Source organism: Trachemys scripta, chromosome 9, assembly GCF_013100865.1.
Source record: "Trachemys scripta elegans isolate TJP31775 chromosome 9, CAS_Tse_1.0, whole genome shotgun sequence".
NCBI lineage: Eukaryota > Metazoa > Chordata > Testudines > Emydidae > Trachemys > Trachemys scripta.
The window spans coordinates 59318931-59340141 of record NC_048306.1 but is presented as its reverse complement, the minus strand read 5'-3'; the positions used below and the strand labels follow the sequence as shown (position 1 = coordinate 59340141).

The window sequence follows — 21211 nt, the reverse complement described above, 5'->3', positions numbered from 1 at the left end:
GGGCATCCGAAGAAGTGGGCTGTAGTCCACGAAAGCTTATGCTCTAATAAATTTGTTAGTCTCTAAGGTGCCACAAGTACTCCTGTTCTTCTTTTTGCGGATACAGACTAACATGGCTGCTACTCTGAAACCCTTCATAGCAATGTTATCTATGTAATAGCCAAACATTGCACAGAGACAATATTTATTGTTCCTGATAACAGTACCTTAGATAATAATAATGCCCTACTAATAATGCCTCAACTTTGATTTGGAGTGCCCACCAAGTGGGGCTCAGTCTATATGTGCTTTCACTCTTGGCCTTTCTATTAGACCTACCAGAAAAGTTACTAATTAAGATGATTGTCATGTTGATGCCACTTCACTAGGAACTGGACTAACCCTCACTTCCCCAGATACAACAGATCAGATTACTCAAAAAATGATACATGTATTCTTTGGCATATGCAAAAATATACAAAACCAGGACATTTCACAGTTATTCTCACATAGAAATATCAAAATCAACTTTCTCAGAAGTCATGGGGGCAGAGGAGGGGGAATATCTTGCCTGATTTCCTGCACAATTTCTACTACACATGCAATGTTTGTCACTTTTTCTAGACTGTGAAGACTGCCAGACCAGGAGTAGAGCCCAATGCAGGATTCTGGACTCAGCTGCAGAGATATGAAGAACATTTACAGACGCAGCATCAGTTGGGTCATTCTTCTGAAAAAATGATTTCTTCCAAATAAATATAATTCTGATTAAAATTTTCTTTTTCAAAGTTTTAAATACAATTGCTTCTAAAAGGCCTAGCAGGGCTGCAAAACCAACTAGAAGAACATAAAACATCCAGCCTTCTCAATGTATTTTTGAGGTTTGCATGACATTCAGATTCTGCAGATTAAGCAGACTTTTAAAAAAATTCTAAACTTTATGGGTGCAAAGATAATCTTCCAAATGTGAACAGAGTGTAACCAAAGCAGTATTATTTTCCCCGATCCTGTAAACAACCTACAACAATGACATGAGGTGTGAATTTCCTCATTCAGCTCACTGAGGTGCTAACTTTACAGCCTAATGAAGACTCTAAGTATTTAACTGTTGATCATTTTAGCAGATGGAATTGGGGTAGGAGAGCAGCCCGCAGGTGGCAGAAATTGCAGCAGGGAAAACGGTGCAGAGTGAAGCAAGGAAGAGAAATGAACAGGGAAGAGAGACAAACATAAAGGATAGGGAAGGAAGAAAAACAAAGGGAAAAAATAGTGATGCAGTCCTAATGGTGAGCATGTTTTCCCTTTGAGTGATGCTAAATATGACAATAGGATACTGAATAAAAACTTTTCATTACTAAATACAGGCTATATTCTACTCTTGATCTTGGTACAAAGCTCCCAATGATATTAGTGGGAGAACTACTGTGCCTAGAACAGTATATAGTTCGAATCTGTACCCCATCCATTGGGCAATAATTAAGAGTGCAATTTGGCCTCTCCACAAAATAAGTTTGACAACCCTCACCTACTTGTTTATGAGTAGGTCTAGAACTAGAATAGAGGGGCACTGCAGACCACAGGCTGAATACTGGCAGAGTTCTGTGTGGGAAGCTTACACAGCTACTGCTCATTCTATGCCTGAATTAGCTTAGTTTTCCCTTGGTTTCAGCAGTACTGAAATATCCATCACAATATTAAAACAAAGGGGAAGAACCTGGCATTATAATGTAATCTCCATCCATTCTATTACCATTTACTAAGCCAAATGAGATTTAACAGTCCCCAAACTGACTTACTGAATAGATCATCAGGGTGTAAAAGAACATTCTGTATCACACATGCAAAACAATGTTTCTGCTAAGAGCCCTTATACGATTTAATAGGAAATATGGTATCTGGGTACATTGGAGACAGATAGAATTTACAACTCAGGCTACATTTAAATTTAATCATGGGGCTCAACATCGGACAAAAGTAGAGGATTATTTTGTTGAACTGTTTTAATACATTTGAAATTTAAAAAATAATTATGAAAGCTGTAAAATTGTCAATGTGAAATTTCATTTGGCATTGCTCAGCGAGCAAACCAATGTAATTTTTACAAAGGTTAGCTAATCTTCAATGACTAAATGCTTATACAATACAAAGGGTGTTCCCAGCAGCAGAGTAACTTGAGATGAAAATGCTAATGACTGAAAGTTACAACCATAAAATTACTGCAGACCAGAGCCACCTTGGAATATTTTGAATTAGACAATTCTAATACAATGGGTTTTTTCAGTTTCAAGTGTAAATGGATTTTTTTTTAATCCACAAAACAATAAGCAAAAAAATAATCAATGATTTGGGAATAAGGCATCAGATAGATAATGCATCCCTTTATCAGATGGCTTCTCCATTCCTGACTGTTGCAGTATTCCTTGTATATTATTCTATTTGTATATTTGCCATCCACTGGAAAAGGATTTTAGTGTGTTGTGTTCTGCAATTTTTTTTTTAAAGTTCCACTACAAATCCCACATACTAGACCAGTGGTTCTCAAACTTATTTGATTGCGCCCCCCCCCTTCTTTGTGCCTATAGTAGCTTATGTGACCCACCACCCCGCCCGCACTCGTGCCACACAAGTACCTATACCAATGTATGTGGCAGCAGTGCTTCACTTGAATCAATTTTGGCTTCTTTGTTTTTCACCTGAGTTGGGGTTTTTTCTGTTGCACAAATGAGCCAATGATCCATTGTAAGAAGGGCAAAAGCAAAGCTGCGATTGTGGTCCATGCTTACAATTAAATATCAGAGGGGTAGCTGTGTTAGTCTGTATCCACAAAAACAACAAAGAGTCCGGTGGCACCTTCGGGTTTTTTACCCACGAAAGCTTATGCCCAAATAAATCTGTTAGACTTTAAGGTGCCACTGGACTCCTCGTTGTTTTTACAATTAAATGTGGCATATCATGTCATAGCAAACAGATTAATGTACAGATGGCCATGACTTTTTATAATGCTATGCAAACTTAACAGAAATCCATCAAAATGCACAGAGCCATCTACAGGTAAATGCAGAGCACCATCTGAGGACCTGATATGTCTGGAATAATCAGCTTTGCTAGTTATTCATCGTTGTGGGTAAAATGTGCACAGTAATTTTTTTCCCCCTAAAGCTTCTCACCCCACCCTAAATACATTCCAGACACCTGAGGTGGATGCACCCCCCCAGTTTGAGAACCTCTGTACTAGACATAATGTGAACATCAATAAAACATATGTCTTTAAGTGCAAATATAATAAAATTAATGTTTCATTAATACTGTCCATAACAACTTTAATTAAGAACTGCAAATCACTCAAGGGTTAATTCTTATTTACTCTTAAAAGCTAAAACATTTTTTAAAAAATAAGAAGCTGAAGGATTAATAAAATTACAGTAAATTTTACAACACTGTATTTTTATTAGGTTGTGATTAGTTGCAGCATGTCAGTTTCACTGTTTGAGCCAGTCAAAAATAGATTAACAATTAGTCTTGGTTTGTTGTCAGGGTACACCATACATTATGGCTTCGTTTTGCTTGATTTGTCAATGAACAGGATATCTCCATGTGGCAATATCTTTCCAGAAACTTAACTGTTTCCATTTTCAAAATATTCCCAGAAGGAAGTACTAAAACATATAACAACCTCAATACTGAGATAAAGATTGCAGCCTGAACTAGAACACTCAAAAATTAGTTTCTCTTTTTATTTGGATTGACAAGATGTTAACGTACAAACAATTAAAAAATAAAAGAAGAGTTTACACATAATCTTTGGCTGTTCTGACTGTATCTGAATTTTTGGTGTAAATGCGTGGCTGATGAGCTGCCTGGCCAGCGGAGTAGTCATACTTGCGGTCGCTGTAATTAAGAAAAACAAACTGTAAATTATTAAGTACTATGCATCCAAATGCTTTTTGACAAAATCAGTTTAACTGATCTAAGCAGGAATCTTTATTTATGCTAGTTGCAAATTTTAACACAAATCAATACGATAAAGAATGTAGTGGAAAATTATCTTGGGTCCACGCTGTTGGTATCTCACCCTTAGTACAGAGCTTTAAATTCTGCACTAGGTTTTACTGAAGGATTTACTAAAATCATGTTGAAAATTAGTGAGTCAGTGCATTATGGGTCAGATCCAAAGCCTTATTAAGTCAATAGAAATTTGTCCATCAACTTCAGTAGCTTTGGACCAGGCTCAATATGCAATAGTATATCGTGCTCAACGTAATACTGTCCCTCATTGGCTGTTTTCACACAGCTTTTTCTAATGTTTAAGTAAAGCATCATACAACATGCTTCTTCCTTCTGTGCATCTTCTTTTTTTAAAATAACTGTGGTTTAGATGTACTTGGTCCTAGTATTCCTTGGACATTTCAAGGGTGCACAGACCTTTGCTGTTTCTGACAACTGCAACCTTTTCCCAGACAACTGCTGCACATCTGACTTGTTTTAAATAAAGATTATGTTTTTCCAATGAAAAAGGATAAGTAGTTCGGCCAGAAATCTTAGTTTTTCTGACATATTGCTAAACAAACCTTTCTACAAGAAACAAGAAAAATCTCAGAATTTCTTAAGCTGTATCAGTTGCTTTGGGGGAAAAAATGATTTTATTTTCTGCAAGATAAATGGAATTAGATTCTTTTAATGGTAGTGAAAATATATGATTTTAGAAAATTATAGCACTATTGCCATAATACAAAAAAAAGTTAAAGATCTGTATTGCAATTTTACCAATACAAAGGAAGCTCTGCTCTTTGACTGCACAATTCCATTGTACATTCATTAGAAGCACCAACACTGCCCATAATTATAAAAAATATAAAGCTGATTATTTCAAATTTTAACAAGCCAGTGTCAGAGGTCAGAAGGGTAGGCGTAAAGAGTATATACATGTTTACATCACAAGTTTATGGCAAGATTCAGTGTTGAATTGACAGTCTTAGCCTCTAGTTTTTGCATCTACACAATACAGAAGTGAATAATTGGGAACAAACCCACTTTCTATGCATAAATTGGCACTGATTGAAGTATATAATTTATTTTGATCTTTAAGATAAAGAGCTACCTGTGCTTTCCTCTTTTTCCCCCTTTGCATGAACAAGTCAAGAAGATCCCACCAAGCATAGACAGAATCGATCCAGCCCAGCCTAAGTACAGTGCATCTCCTAGTTCATACCTGGAATATGAAGGATTTTATGGAAGCATCATACAACAGGATCACACATAGAAGATTTAAAGCTTTCTCCATGATATTATTATATATTTTATATGAAGCAGTAATACATTTTACACTGTACTAGCTATAAGATGTGCTAATTGTATAAAAAGCTAGCATCATTATTGGTAAAGAATGCAGAGAATTATAAACCAGGCAGTTTCAGTTCCCAATTAAATGTTACATAATAGATGATGTGGCCAATAATGTAAGCATTTGTATCTCTAATCAACAAACCTCTTAAGCATATGCTTAAGTGCTTTGCTGAATCAGGGATTTAAAGAACAAAAATTAATAAGCAACCTGGAGATAAAGGGGGATAGGTAATTGCTTAGAAATACCGAAGAGTTGGTCATAAAGGACATATATTTACAGTGTCTGAGAACAGAATACCTGGAGCAACAGCTTGAAGATAAAAGGGGAAAAAAGGTTTACTGCACTTATCCACTTACATCTGAAGATCTCAGTATTATCTCTTCAGCGTAATAATATTCTCCTACACAGAATTACCAATACAGATCCCCACTATAGGAGACTATTAAACAGCTAAGCAATTAGTGTCTGATCTAGCACTCCTACCAAAAACGTTTAGTTAAAAGTGTGAACTGATCTGAAAGTAGCAACCTTAAAAATTTCAAAGACAGCAATGTTATAGATGCATATTGTAGATATGGTACCCTTGCTGTAATGTAGAAAACTTAGTTTCTTTCTAGAAAAGGAACTTCTGTCTGTTCATACCAGGTCTGAATGCAAATTCTCATCCAGTTCTAACCTTAGCTTTTCCAAGATTGCTTCACCCTTATACTTCTCCCTATATTCTAATAACAGATGGTGGACTTCCAGAAGAGCTTAGCTCTATGTAGTCATCTGGAGTTCTCTTCATGTCCAGATTTTTCATATCTAACCTGGTATTACCAGCAAGTGGTAACAGTAAGGAGGACTAACCCAGAATATCAGTAATAAATAGTCAAGAATGACTGGTTTAGTCAGTCTTTCACAAGGCCAGATACAAACCCATCACCCTTCTTTTTTTAATGGAGATCTTAATGTTATTATTTGTATGATCTCAGTACCTAGGAATCCCAGTCATGGATCAGGGCCCCACTGTGCCAGATGTTGTACAAACACAGAAAAAAAGACAGTCCCTGCCCCAAGGAGCTTACAATTAAAATATAAAACAACAGATGGATATAGACAAATAGTTGAGTACAAGGAAACAATGAGACAATATTGGTCAGCACGACAGGCTGTGGTCTCAGCACACCAGCAGCCTAACTGCTGTCATGTTTTTGTAGGCATCAAGGCAAAGGAGAGTTTGAAGGAGGAATTTGAAGGAGGATAATGAAGTACAGTAGAACCTCAGAGATATGGACACTTTGGGAATGGAGGTTGTCCATAACTCTGAAATGTTTGTAACTCTGAACAAAGCGCAGGTCGGACTCCAGATCCAGCAGCTGACATTCCAGGCCAGGTTTCAGCAGCAGCTGAGCTCCCTACTCAGCACCAGCATGAGTTTGCTAGCTTTCCCCCTCCAGGCAGGGTGTGTAACGCCCTCCAGGGGAGTGGGGGAAGGAGTGAAAGTGGTGCAGACCCCAGTGCTGCTTAGGGTGACCAGACAGCGAGTTTGAAAAATTGGGACAGGGGGTGGGGGGTAATAGGATCCTATCTAAGAAAAAGACCCCAAAATCAGGACTGTCCCTATAAATTTGGGACATCTGGTCACCCTAGTGTTGCTCCTGCTCTACTAGCTGGCTCCAGCTGCCTTGGGCTGGCAGCCCCAATGTCTTGCTGTTAGTGGCTACCCCATGCGTGGGGGTGGGGACAGGCAGCCCAGATGTGCCTACCTTTAAGATGCAATACAGGCACAGGACAGTATTTGTTGTTGTTGTTGTTGGTCTCTGTTACTGACTGATTGGTTACTCCCGCTTTCACTTGGTATCCTGTTGACTGGTCAGTCCGTAACTCTAATGTTCGTATCTTTGAGGTTCTACTGCAGCTTTGTGGTTGTTTATGAGGAGCTTCTCCCAAGGGTAAGGGACGGCATGGGAGAAAGCACAAAAGTGCTTGTTTAAAAATTTAACAAGTGAGCTATGGCTGCAGATTGGAATTAGGAGCTGATCTTTAAATAATGAATGAGAGGCGATAGACAGATTGGGGATAGGCATGGAAAGTGATGAGTCAGAACCATGCAAAGAGTGGGGTGACATGGTCAAAGTGATGGGTAAGGAGAATGGTCTTTGCAGAAGCATTCTGAATGGATATGAATGGGGAAAGATTGCATTTGTCAAGGCCAAAGAGAAGAATGTTGCAGTAATTGGGATGCAAGATAATAAGAGCAGGATGATAGTTTAACTGTATGGATGGATAGGAAAGGCTGTATCCTAGTGGCGTTATGCTGAAAAAATCTGCAAGATTTAGACACAGCCAGGATGTGAGGACCTAGAGAGAGATCCAAGTTGAAGATGACGCCCAGATTACAGATGAGAGTGACTGGCAGGATGGTGGTGTTGTCTACAGTGTACAAGACAGGAGACAGCGGGAAGGATTTCAGGGAGGAAATTAGGAGTTCTGGTTTAGCCAGGTTGGGCTTGAACTGACAGCTAGACATTCCCGAGGAGATGTCAGACACAAGCTGAGAGTTTAGTTTGGACAGAGGGAGACAGGTCCAGAGTACAGATAGCACTGTGAGTAGTCAGCATAGAGATTGTATTTGAATTTGTGTTTGTGAGAGTGATTACCCAGAAATAAGGTGTAGAGGGAGAAGAGAACAGAACCAAGGACAGAGCCCGGTGGAACCCCAACATAGTGTTATAAAGGGATGGGTGAGAATCCTCTAAAGCAGTGGTCTCCAGCCTTTTTACACCCAAGATCACTTTTTGAATTTAACGGCAACCCAGGATCTACCCCACCCCTTCCCTGAGGCCACGTCCCCCTCCATCCCCCCCTCCGTCGCTCGCTCTCCCCCACCCTCACTCACTTTCACCAGGCTGGGTTAGGGGTTTGGAAGGGGGTGCAGGCTTTGGGTTGGGGCCAAGAAGTTCACTGTGTGGGAGGGGGCTCTGGGCTGAGCCTGGAGAGGGGGTTGGGGTGCAGAAGAGGGGTGAGGGGTGCAAGTTCTGCGAGGGAGTTTGGGTGTAGGGAGAACTCCAGGCAGGGGCAGAATGTTGGGGTGCAGGATGGGTGCAGGATGGGTGTGGGATGTGGGCTCTGAGAGGGAATTTGGGTGCAGGAAGGGGCTCTGGGCTGGGACAGAGTGTTGGCGTCCAGGAGGAGGTACAGGGTGCTGGCTCTGGGAGGGGGCTCACAGCTGGGGGTTGGGGTGTGGCATCCCACCAGGCAGCACTTACCTCCGGCGGCTCCCGGTCTGTGGCACAGCATGGCTGCCGCTAAGCCAGGCTCCCTGCCTGCCCTGGCCCCACACCACTCCTGGAAGAGGCCAATGTGTCCCTGCGGCTCCTGGGGGCGTGGAGGGGCGGGGACATGTGGCTCCACGCGCTGCCCCTCTCTGCAAGCATCACCCCCGCAGCTCCCATTGGCCACAGCTCCCCGTTCCCGACCAATGGGAGCTGCGGGGACGGTGCTTGCAGGCAGGAGCAGCCCGCGGAGGGAAACCCCTGCCCCCGAGTATGAGGGAATGAAATGTTTAGGGAGATGGGGTTTTCCCACAGGTATCTGCTAGGATCTGTTTTATGTAACAGCTTTATTCATGAAATGGAAGAAAGAAGAAAGAGGAGTGTAATGAAATTCATAGATTAAACTGAATTGGGATGACAGGAACACAACATATACCCACAGCTAGCCAAGAAATAAAAGAACAGAGGTTGCCAAGTACTGCCCACCTTCTTACAGCTTCAGCTCCAAATAGCCAGTGCTACAAGGAGGCATTCATGCAACCTTAACAGATATTACTTTTCTAAAAGGTTCCTAAAGCTCAGAGGAGCAGCAGTGTATAGGCCATGCTTGATAGATTCCTAATGTCTCAGAAACATGCACCAGCCAGCTTCCAAATGCCTTCCCCTTTCCTTCAGTTCAGTCACCAAGGCAGCTGGCTAAGAAATCCACCAACAGCTCTATACTATGAGCTGACAAATTTGGGCCTGTCCATTGCAAAGTGTGAATCCCAAAGATCTGCCCTTTATCCACTTTAACATTTCCTAATAGGTAGTGGAGATAGTTCTGTATACAATATAGCCTGGAAAGATGGACATGGGTGTGACGGTACCTCCCATAAGGCTTAGAATGTGTTTTATGCTACATATGCCATGTAACATATCTCCATAAAGGTTATGATCTACTGAATGTAGTAATCCTATTTGCATGCATCATTTTGTATTCAATGTTATGAATGTTATGAATGTTGTCTGTGTACTGGCTTGACTTCTAAATAACCTTAGTAGAGCATTTGGTCAGTTCCTGGAGAAAAGAATGTTGAAATTAAGTACCTAATCAAGAAACACTTAAAGGACAATGGATCTTTGAATGCTCCAATCCACATAAGAAGTCTACTTGAGGACGTTCAAGGTAGCATGTAAACCAGGGGTAGGCAACCTATGGCACGCGTGCCGAAAGCGGCACACAAGCTGATTTTCAGTAGCACTCACACTGCCCGGACCTGGCTACCGGTCCGAGGGGCTCTGCATTTTAATTTAATTTTAAATAAAGCTTCTTAAACATTTTAAAAACCTTATTTACTTTACATACAACAATAGTTTAGTTATATATTATAGACTTATAGAAAGAGACCTTCTAAAAACGTTAAAATATATTACTGGCATGCGAAATCTTAAATTAGAGTGAATAAATGAAGACTCAGCACACCACTTCTGAAAGGTTGCCAAGCCCGATGTAAACAATGTATGCTACCTGTAAAAACTGTGAGTCATGCATGGACATGTGACTGGCCCAGGTGACTCCTAAACTCCATCTTGGAGCTGGACTTTGCTGGAGTAAGTGAGGAGTGGGTCTCCACCTACAAGAGAAAGTCTATTTAAACCCCTGGGAGACCCCTCCATTTTGTCTTCAGCTGGCTAAAGAGAGCCTCTCCACCCCCAGGATACCTGAAAGAAATTGGAACAAAGGACAGTGACTGCAAGGGGTGTGAGTGATTGCTGGACCCAGGCTAAAAGGAGATTAGTCTGTAAAAGGGAGCATTCTGGAACTGGTGAGGATCTTATCTGTATTCAGTTTGATTAGGCATAGATTTGTGCATTTTATTTTATTTTGCTTGGTGACTTACTTTGTTCTGTCTGTTACTACTTGGAACCACTTAAATCCTACTGTCGTATTTAATAAAATCACGTTTTACTTATTAATTAACTCAGAGTATGTATTAATACCTGGGGGAGAAAACAGCTGTGCATATCTCTCTATCAGTGTTATAGAGGGCGAACAATTTATGAGTTTACCCTGTATAAGCTTTATACAGGGTAAAACGGATTTATTTGGGTTTAGACTCCATTGGGAGTTGGGCATCTAAGTGTTAAAGACAAGGACACTTCTGTTAGCTGCTTTCAGTTAAACCTGCTGCTTTGGGGAAAGTAATTCAGATCCTGGGTCTTTGTTGGAGCAGACGGGAGTGTCTGGCTCAGCAAGACAGGGTGCTGGAGTCCTGAGCTGGCAGGGAAGGCAGGGGTAGAAGTGGTCTGGGCACATCAGATGGCAGCTCCCAAGGGGGTTTCTGTGATCCAACTCGTCACAATGGGTTATTGCCATACTCAACAAGTAAGCTTTTAAGCCTAGAGACAGAGGAAGGGTGGGGATATGGAGCAAAGGTAAGATTGGTCCTGGAATTTTTCCTGGATGTTTCTGGATTTTAAACTGTTAATATTATTCTGAAAAGGCAATATATTACCTTCAAGTTCTTTCTTTGGAATTTATATTCCATTCAGACAAAGGGATCTTGGGGTGGGCAGAAGTCACTCTATTATGTAATATGGTTTATACTCGAATTTGGTGGTGGCTATTTTTAAGACACTCTTAACCAAAATCCATTTAGTCTGAGGGCACATATCATTGCACTGTGTATTCTCTAGACAGAAGAACAGGATACCAAAATGTCCATCATTGTCATCTCCTCCAAAGCTGTTACTGCCATTCTGTGAATATGCCTCCAAGATGTTCCAAACGCAGTTTAAGTTGTATCCATTCTACTTAGATTGTAAGCTCTGTGGGGCAGGGACTGTATTTATTTTTCTGAGTTTGTATAGCACCTGGCATAATGAGGTCCCGGTCCCTGACTAGGACTCCTAGGTGCTATGGTAATACAAATAATTACTAATAAAGCCAAGTCCTTCCCACAGCACCACCTATTCTGTGTGTTCCACCTTCCCTCAGAAATCTCTGTGCGGCCACATAGGAGAGGCTCTGGATTTCAGGGAGCATGAAGGAACAAAGAAAAAGCCATTTTGGAGCAAGAACACCTGTGAATCTGGAGGATTTCTTGCTGGTAAATGCTCCATGTCACATTAACTTTGGTTCTGCATTCTAAGAGCCCCAAAAGGGTTACAGACAGCCGATGCAATGGCGCATTAGTGACAGGAGATCCTGCCAATAGAACAGAGGGATGTACACTCTGTGCCAATGCGCCATGACTGAGAATTTGAGGCTGGTATGCCTTGCACATTCCTTGACTCCTTGAAAGTGAGGACATACCCCAGTCCTCCCAACCAGCAATAATTCCTCCATCCTGTGGGAAAGAGGATTTCAAAGGCTGAGTTGTTGATAAACTTTTCTTTAAGCAGGATGGGATAACTTGATCAGTACAGACTACGGGGTTCTGGAAAACCCTTATAGGAAACTGCCCACTGAAATTACTGATGCTATCTTAAAAATATTCACCAATTTGGTACAACAGGTCCATTTACTTACTTCGTTCCACCATACAGTGGGTCAAAAAACTGAGCAGTAATCCTTGCAGCATACCAAGAAACAGCCACCATGGAAGAGAGTCCTATGGAGAAAAATTCAAAATGCACATACTTAAATAAACCATTAAATAGTTCTACAGCTTTAAATTATGAAAACAGATGTACATTTCACTTAGTTTGCTAATCATGAAAGCAGTATTGAGCACCAATGGTATCCTAAGTTCAGTCTCAATGCACAATGTTGGTATCTTACCTGCTAAAATGAAGATCGCTCCCCCCGTTACAGAAATCTTTACTTTTGTGTTTTCATTACTCATCCCAACTTGTGTGCACTTTAAACCAAACAATGACAGCACAGTAGCCAAGAGACCCAAGACGATGGAAATGATCATCAGGGCACGACATGCTTGTATGTAAGCTGCATTAGAAAAGCAGGACAAAAAAAATCAGTTCCTGCACAAGTAATTTAATAAAATTCAATTTTGAAAGTACATGTTCATCAAAGAAAATGACAAATAATTATCAGAATTAATGATGAGTGAAGTTTACAAGGTATAGCTATTTGGTTTACAGAAGCATCTAAAAGTCAGAATGTTTATGCAGTAAAGAAATTAATGAGGTCGCGAATTTTAATGCTGAACTGGACTAACTAGTAGTGATGGGGTTAATGGTTTCAATAACACCTGACAGAGGTTTTTGTAAACCTGAAAAATTACATCCAAATTAGTGAGTTGGTTATCTGATCACCAGAACTGTATGAACCATTGCTTGTTGTAAGGCCAAATGTGAGTTTTTGTGTCCGTTAAAAATGATGCATGAAAAAGAGTAGGTACTAATTTAGAGGAGACCTTGGAAATCTGGCTCTTCGTGTTTAAATTCTCTGATGCATTTATCAGATGTCCATTGTCCAAGGTATTTGGGCTTGAAATCTCAAAAAAAGATTCTTGCAAATTGAACTTCCCTTTTAAAAAAAACTTGCCAAGTGCCTCCAAGTTGCCCACCTTAATCCAGTTCCCAACCACAAGCAATAAATGTCTGAAATACTGAGCTAAAAACTCCAGAATATTAAAGGGTATAAGTGTTTGAGGGAATAAATATTTTATAAAACATCTATTTCAAGCTTTCTTGAGGAAACAAATCACAAGCAATAAAAAGGCAAAAAATCGTTTTCCATAAAATGAATAGTTTTAGCCCTGATTTTCAGCTAACCTGGCCTTTGGAGGCATATAAAATGGGTGAGTGCACAGCCTGAACAGACACAGCTTTCTGGAAAGTTTAGGGTTGCATGGCACGGATGTGTGTAACACCAAAGATAGGGATCCATATGGACAATGCTCAAAGAATGTTAAGATTTAGTTCTTCCAAACTCCTAAAGTATTAAGCAGGATTACTTGTAACTCGCCAGAGTATTAAATCATACCTTTTGGGTAACTGATGTAAAGTTTAATGATTACATTATATTCTAACAAAGCGATTTACTACTACACCCCTTACCACATTATAATAATCTCAACAACCTTAACTATGGAGCTCCTAGAGTTAATTCCACAACAGGAGGGGTTACTCTCAATTTTTTATTATAGAAGGTATTTATTAATCAGGTTACACACTAAGCTAATTTACCAATCAATAGTAATTGCAGCACATGATTCTACAGCAGAGATGGCACAGAGCTAATTGCGCCACCTCAATCTGTTTCATTGCCAATATTCTATTTACACAATAGTTTTATTGTTTTTCAACTCAATTTATATTTAGTCTCTGACCTTCTGACATCCGTTCAATATCCTAGTTATTGCTTAACATTTGCTTGGCTATAGTTTTTCCACTTCCAGCTTTGTAGAAAGTAGCAACAATTTGCACATAAATGGCATCTGTCAAAGACCTTGAGAAATCTAAGTATTATTCCCATTTTATAGATAGGAAAACTGAGGCACAGATACTCCGTGACTATCTGAGTCCCAGTCCCCCACTCTAACCATTACATCATGCTGACTCTAGATGAAAATATGTTACTTATGTTTAAGATTAGATAATATATATGGTGCACAAACCATTCAGAATGAACCACTTTGAGGTTGAGTATATAGCAAATAATAGTTACTGATTAAAATTTGTTTTGTTTTCCAGCCAATCTTGTCAGCTAAATATTTGAACTTTCAAGCCAATCCTGTTTTTAAAATGTAAGACTCACAAAAGGAAGCCCAGTAGGTTAAGGCTTATGCATCCTTTGTGTATGAATTGTATTTGTTATACTTTAAGGGCAATTTAATTCCTGTCTTGTTTTAAGGCCTGATGATCAGTATGTAAAGAAATAGTCAGTGGCGATAGCTGAATCTCAATTTATTTTGCCAAAAACATATTAAATTCAATTTTTGTTTTAGTCCAAAGTGCTTTCACATACAAGATCCCAAAGGAATGTGAATCTGAATATCAAAAATAGATTAGTTGTAGGAGGTGGTTGAAGAAAACAAGCTGGTCAGTTTCACCTTCTGGGGCTTCATCACACAATTTGAGGTCCTGGGATCCTCCTTTTAGATACTGCAAAACAAGTTTCTGCATCCTTAGGCCTTTCGTTGAGCAGCTCATCTTCTTTCCATGCAATATTGTTTGATGTTTGCCTTCTAAGATTCTCTGTCTGCACTGATTTTGTCCAGTAGCTTATCTCTTGGACCCATCATCTCATCTTTCTTGTTTTTCATCAATCTGCTCTTCAGTTTGTTTTTCTATTTTCCTTGTTCAGTTTTCTTTTTCCAGGGCATTGTTCATTCTTTACCTACTTCAATCTCCTCCTTTGATGCGATGATGGGATACAAACTATCTACAATAGCACCTCAGAATTATGAGCACCAGAATTACAAACTGACCAGTCAATCACACACCTCATTTGGAACCAGAAGTACGCAATCAGGAAGCAGCAGAGACCAAAAAAAAAAAAAAAAGCAAATACAGTACAGTACTCTGTTAAACATAAACTACTAAAAAAATAAAGGGAAAGCCACATTTTTCCTCTGCATAGTAATTTCAAAGCTGTATTAAGTCAATGTTTAGTTGTAAACTTTTGAAAGAACAACCGTACCATTTTGTTCACAGTTACGAACAACCTCCGTTCCCGAGGTGTTCTTAACTCTGAGGTTCTACTGTATTATATATTCCATAAGTATATTCCTTATATGAAGCCTTGATTAACTTCACTAATCTGAAGCAGAGACTTTGAATCTTAACTCAAGGATAATAAAACTAGAGTTTAAAGTGCCAATACAAATAGAAATTGGCAGCTGATTAACTGCTTAGTGACAAATACTTGATCTACAGCTGTAACACAGGTGCTAAATACATAAGTAATTTAATATAGTTGGTCTCCTTTGCACCGCACTCTGAATTAGCAGTGCCTAAAATAAGATAGTTAATTCAAACCCCTTATCTGTGTTAAAGGGATCTGGATATCTTTGACTACAGGGAGTTGTATTATACAAATACAGATTCTGGGCCATATCCTGCCCTTTGTCTATGCATCAACTGTGGTCAGATTGTTAAATTTAGTTTGTTCTCGATACTGACTATTTCATCGACTGTGCTGTGAATTGCCCATGTACAGTTGCTCAGATAAACTTTAGCTGTCATAACTTTTAGGCACCTGACTGGGTGATATCTTATCTCCACAGTTTTGTTTCCTGAACAATCCTCAAACCCTGTATAACACTTCTTTCATTCTAAAGTTTCATACTTTAAAAATAATTGTATTCGTGTCCAAAGAAGCTCAAGGCATCTTATACAATAGATGAAAAGGTAAAAGTTAAATCAAAATTAATATACTAAGTAAAGTTCTACTGATCTCAAAAAGGTTTTAAACCTGATTTAAAGGGAGCTACATCTGATATCAGAGGGCACTCTAACCAGCTAGGGCTGCCAATGCAGAGACCTTCAAGAGATCCCTCCTGCGTCTGTTTAAAACCATGCTCTAACAGCCCATCACCAAAGATGTCTTTCCTTTCTACCTCTGATCTCATTCATTTTCATTGTTTCAGTTACATTTCTGCGCAGATGATTCCTGAATAACCTCTACATTGGAGCTGAACCCTGACCCTCATCTGTGCGATCTTATGCTTCCAGCTCCTTCAGGAATTCTCTGGATGTCCTGCTGCTCTCTCAAACTCCAAAACTGAGCTACTTATTTCTTCCAAACCTTTTTTCTCCACCTTCCTGATCTGTCACCATAACAACTCCACTATCCTTCCTGTCTCCCAGGCTTGCAACTCTTATCTTTGACTCTTCTCTTCTTCCATAAATCCATTGGCTCCAAGTTCTATTGCTTTTTTCCTCTGTTATAGGAAAATCCACTTTTTCCTTACTATCTTCATCTCTTTTCTTCTCTCAAATATTGCAAACTCTACACCCTCCAGGCTATCCAACATCCCTCTGCTTAAGAAATGTTCCCTTCCTGCTGGTCTAACCATAGAGCCATCCTCTGAATATATTCATTCACTTCCTCTTACTGCATCAAATTTAAGATTCAAGTTCTCACCTTTAAAGCCCTACCTATAAATTTCCTATATGTCTGCTCTCATTTCTCCCTTAGAACACCCCCACCCCCACCTCTCACTCCCTACTATGCTCTCATCCTCTATCAAATCCTCTTCAGTTCCCTTTCCCTCCTCCCACTTTTGCCTTTGTATCCTCACTCCTGATATTCTTGTCTGCCTCCTCTGAATTTCTTTAAAGCCACATCTTCCAAAAGGCTTTCTTACCTTCTTATCAGTGAAACACTCTTGTGTTACTGGGTAGGGAATTCTAAAAAAATTCCCACTGGTATCACCACTGTGTAAATTTATAGTGCCATATAAATAATTACTAATAAAATGCTATGTGGAGCCAAAAGCTCTAAATTATGAGGCCCAGTCCACTGGTGGATTTATATAATAACACAATCCATGCTCAAATAAGCAGCCTGCAGAGAGAAAACAGATGGATATTATCCTAATTGTTAATGCAAGAAGTTTATTCACACCACATTTTATGTTCCTCTCAGGCTAAAGTAATATACCTCTACCCCGATATAACGCTGTCCTCGGGAGCCAAAAAATCTTACTGCGTTATACGTGAAACCGCGTTGTATCGCTTTGATCCGCCAGAGTGCGCAGCCCCTCCCCCCCTGGAGCGCTGCTTTGCCGCGTTATATCCGAATTCATGTTATATCGGGTCGTGTTATATTGGGGTAGAGGTGTAAAAAGAAACCTACACAAACCATTTTAAACCTGCTTCTGAGAGAAAAATAGTTTAAGGAAATTATAAATCTCCCCTAGCAATTACCTTTTATCTTTAGTGTACTGTAACTTAAATTCTTAAAATGTAATTAAAATCTTTTCCAGATTAGAATGTATGTTTTAGGGCTTGTCCACACATGAAATTTATTTTGGTTTAAAGTAGAGTGTGAATTTAAAGTGGAGTAGCTACTGTGGAATAACTTCAAGTGCAGAGACTCGTATTCCAGAATAAGACTGCCTTTTTCCAAATTAACTTAATCCACTTTGGAAGCTAAACCAGAAAAAGGCAATCTTATTCCAGAATACAAGTGTCCACACATGGAGTTATTCTGGAATATTCCAGAATAACTCCATGTGTAGAAGCCTTTAGGCTGCCTTAGAGTACATAAATCTACCTGGTTTATGTCTGCAGTTTACAATATAATGAATGTTGTTACTACATAATTAAAACTTTAGAACAATACAAAGAAAGATTTTGTTGAAGATTTACATATTTAACTCAGATACACTGCAATTCAGATTTCGGAAGTTTAAAACCAAATCCAATCAGAAAAGAACCCGCTATTTCTAATACACAGATTAATTTAAATAATATTTAATAGCTTTTTTAATTTCTCTCACAACACAATGTATTAGTCTGAATAGGCAGTTTGACATAAATGCTATTTCATACCTATAAAAAGCTCCCAATGCAGTATACTAATGTGAAATATTTAGATTATGCCTATAAAATATCTCTCCGAAAAAAATAAAGAAACACTGTAAGACACATTAAGGCTAGAAATGGTACAATACCCAGTTATCTTTCCACAGGATGTCAGAAAGCAGATTACATTATGTTTAAAATGCATATTAAAAGAATATTTGCCTGATTAAGTGAGTTGATATATATTATTTTTATAGCTTTTTCTAATGTGCTTTATTTGACACATTCTGCTTCTTTATAGACTTTTTTATTGCAAAAGTTTGAGAAGCCATTATTGACCAAAAATATCTATTTTACCTTTTGTCACAGTTCCCAATGAGTGCCCCCTCCTGCTCACTCACTAGGACTGATGTAAGGAGAATCCAAGCCTCTGTGCTCTGGATCCCCTAAGGTATGAAGCTTCCAAAGCCTCAGCAGACTGCAGCATTAGTTCCTCTCCTGGCTTCTCTGGCACATTTCCTAGGCACTGATTCTGAGTCTGTACCCCTTCTCAGAAATGGGGGTCTTCAGCCGACCTGCCCTATGCCTCACAACCGGCACTGACCCCTGAATACTCCAGTTACTTAAACACAACCTCTCCCAGAACTCCACTTCTATTTTATAGTTTAACTCTCTCAGGAGCATGCAACAGCTGTAAAGCAGTTAAAACACATGCACAGAGCACAGTCTAACACCTTTATTCTCTTTTATACTTAATCATGTAAAGCACAGAGTACAGATCATACAAAACAATAAACACCTGAACCTACTATGTCCCTCAATTTCTAGCTCACCCTTCCTTTGTGAGTCCTTGGGGAACCATCTGGGCCCCAGAAGGCAGGCAGGGTGTCCCTGCCTCATGCACACTATTATATAGTGAGTGGTCTTTCCCTCATGGACTGAAGAAAATGTCCCCCCCACACATCCCCCAGCAGACCAGCTTCTATCTTTTTAAAAACTTCAATTCCCTGTATCAGGTGACATCTTTGTCAGCTTCCCCACATGAGCACAAACCCATCAGATGACTCTGTTGCCAAGGTGACTTTCCCCCTGCTAACTCAGTTACTTTGGAAAGGAACCACCAGTCTTTTGTCTAGAGGGAATAGATTTCCAACGATTGGGTACTTAAGAGTCAACTACCCTCTATTATTATTCTTTTGCCATCCACCTTCAGAATTTTCAACCCAACATGGAGACAAAGGGTATATCTTCACTAGCAATGTGTAGTCGCGGCACCAGCGCTGGGAGAGAGCTCTCCCAGTGCTGTAAAAAACCCACCCCCACGAGGGGAGGAGCTACCAGTGCTCGTGCACTGTCTACACTGCCACTTAATGGCGCTGAAACTTACAGCGTTTAGGGGGGTGTTTTTTCACACCCCTGAGTGAGAAAGTTGCAGCGCTGTAATGTGGCAGTGTAGACAAGGTCAAACAGACAATAGAGGAGGCAAAGGCTGCACATTCAGAAGTTTACAGCCTGATACAGACATATAGGGTTAATAATCTCATACAGAATTCATAAATTGTACAGACATAGTCCCAATTCATCACACCTTTATCTTCCATTACTACTAGACAGGATATAGGGTTAGATTTTTTATAACTGACATTACTTCTTTCCAACAAATTCTTCTATTATATAAAAAATATTGCACAAAAATAGAGACGTACCAGGCAGTGCCAATATAGAATCGAATTTTCTGCAGTTGGAGACTCCAGTGCTATCTTCTGCACAGCTTTTCCACAGATTTTCAAACAAGCTAGAAGTTGTAATCACATTCCCATGTATGGTGGAGATTTTCCAGTAACTATTCGATAAAGTGGCTCCCACAATTAGCCACCCACACAAGCTCAGCAGAAAGCCAGTGATTTCCAAAGCAGCAGACATGTTTGTGAATATTAATACACTCAACTATGTCTATCTTTTATTAAAATGAAGTGTATACAAATATTGCTCCCTTCAGAAGACTACGTGCTGTTCTATCTCTGGTTTCACTCCAAAATGAAGCTACCTTTGCTCTTTGCTCAACCCACAGAGTGATAAGGCTTTTCGTGCATGACTGTAATATCTGGGAGCAATTTATGGGAAAGATATTAATTGAAACAGTTTGATAAACTTACAAATTCTATTTAACATTTTTTGTGATTAAAAGTTACAGAGTGAGCCCATCATGCATCCAGAGTCAGAAAGTCTAACCAGTGTTCTGACTATCACTCCTCTTGTGAAGTGTTTGAGATTGGTAAATTTTTGTGATCTTCATAAATCTCTATCTTATTTTTATCAATCATGGGTTTACATAAGGCTACTATTACTTGGAATTTTATTGCTGCTTTGAAAGTTTAGTGTTCTTATATTATTTGCTTTAAGACAAAATTAGATTGTAAATTCAACAATTTGGAACTTTGTTTTGTACACACAGCACTTTATGTACTTTTGGAACTTTATTATGCACAACAATAAATCATCCCATCATAAAATATATTTTAGTTAAGATAGACAGCTACTGTATTACTATATTGAGTATTTCAAAGGATGTTAAGTTAGTGAATAAAAGGTAAACATTAATATTTTACAGACTATTGATCTCTAGTTAAAGTGATATATCCTCATGAAACCGCATCCCAGTCACACTGGAAAATGAAAGTATGACAACACAAGTTTAATGGAATCACAGCAAAATAAGACAAAGTCTCAGGAGGATTGAATCACAATTTGAAAACAGTTATATGGATAGCAATATCAATTTATTAAAAGTTTCAGTTTGTCACAAGTTGTTATTTTTTTAGAGTTCTAGTGACTAAGAGTATAATCATATCCCAGGCTAGCTCCACAGAAGAAATGTGCACTGGCACTTAATGACTTTAGTAACTTAAACTGCTTGCAAATATCAATAGGGTTAACCATCTTTTACAGGTGGTAAACTGCTTCTACCTCACCTTGAAAAGAAAGCAAAATTTCTTTACAAACTAGATTAGGGATCGGCAACCTTTGGCACGCAGCTCACCAGGATAAGCACCCTGGCGGTCCAGGCCGGTTTGTTTCCCTGCCAGGTCCGCAGGTTCGGCCGATTGCGGCTCCCCCGGCTGCGGTTCGCCGCTCCAGGCCAATGGGGGCTGCGGGAAGCGGCACGGACCAAGGGATGTGCTGGCCACCACTTCCCGCAGCCCCCGTT

The 21211-nt window shown here is 39.5% G+C and overlaps 1 protein-coding gene across 2 annotated transcripts in view; it reads right to left on the bottom strand.

Annotated features, from left to right (window-relative positions):
• Window positions 1–3501: 3501 nt before the first annotated feature.
• Window positions 3502–21211, bottom strand: part of LOC117883022 (claudin-15-like) — a 28187-nt gene continuing 10477 nt past the window's right edge. Inside the window, exons 1-5 of one of the 2 annotated variants that reach the window (XM_034781944.1) lie at window positions 19710–20056; window positions 12347–12511; window positions 12095–12176; window positions 5078–5188; window positions 3502–3867 (exon numbers count right to left, since the gene is read on the bottom strand). In XM_034781944.1, the coding sequence (XP_034637835.1) occupies window positions 3768–3867; window positions 5078–5188; window positions 12095–12176; window positions 12347–12511; window positions 19710–19926 (675 nt within the window). In that variant the 5' untranslated portion in view covers window positions 19927–20056 and the 3' untranslated portion in view covers window positions 3502–3767. Of the gene's footprint in view, window positions 3868–5077; window positions 5189–12094; window positions 12177–12346; window positions 12512–19709; window positions 20057–21211 lie in introns of those variants that run through there. The other variant, XM_034781943.1, reaches the window with a different exon arrangement.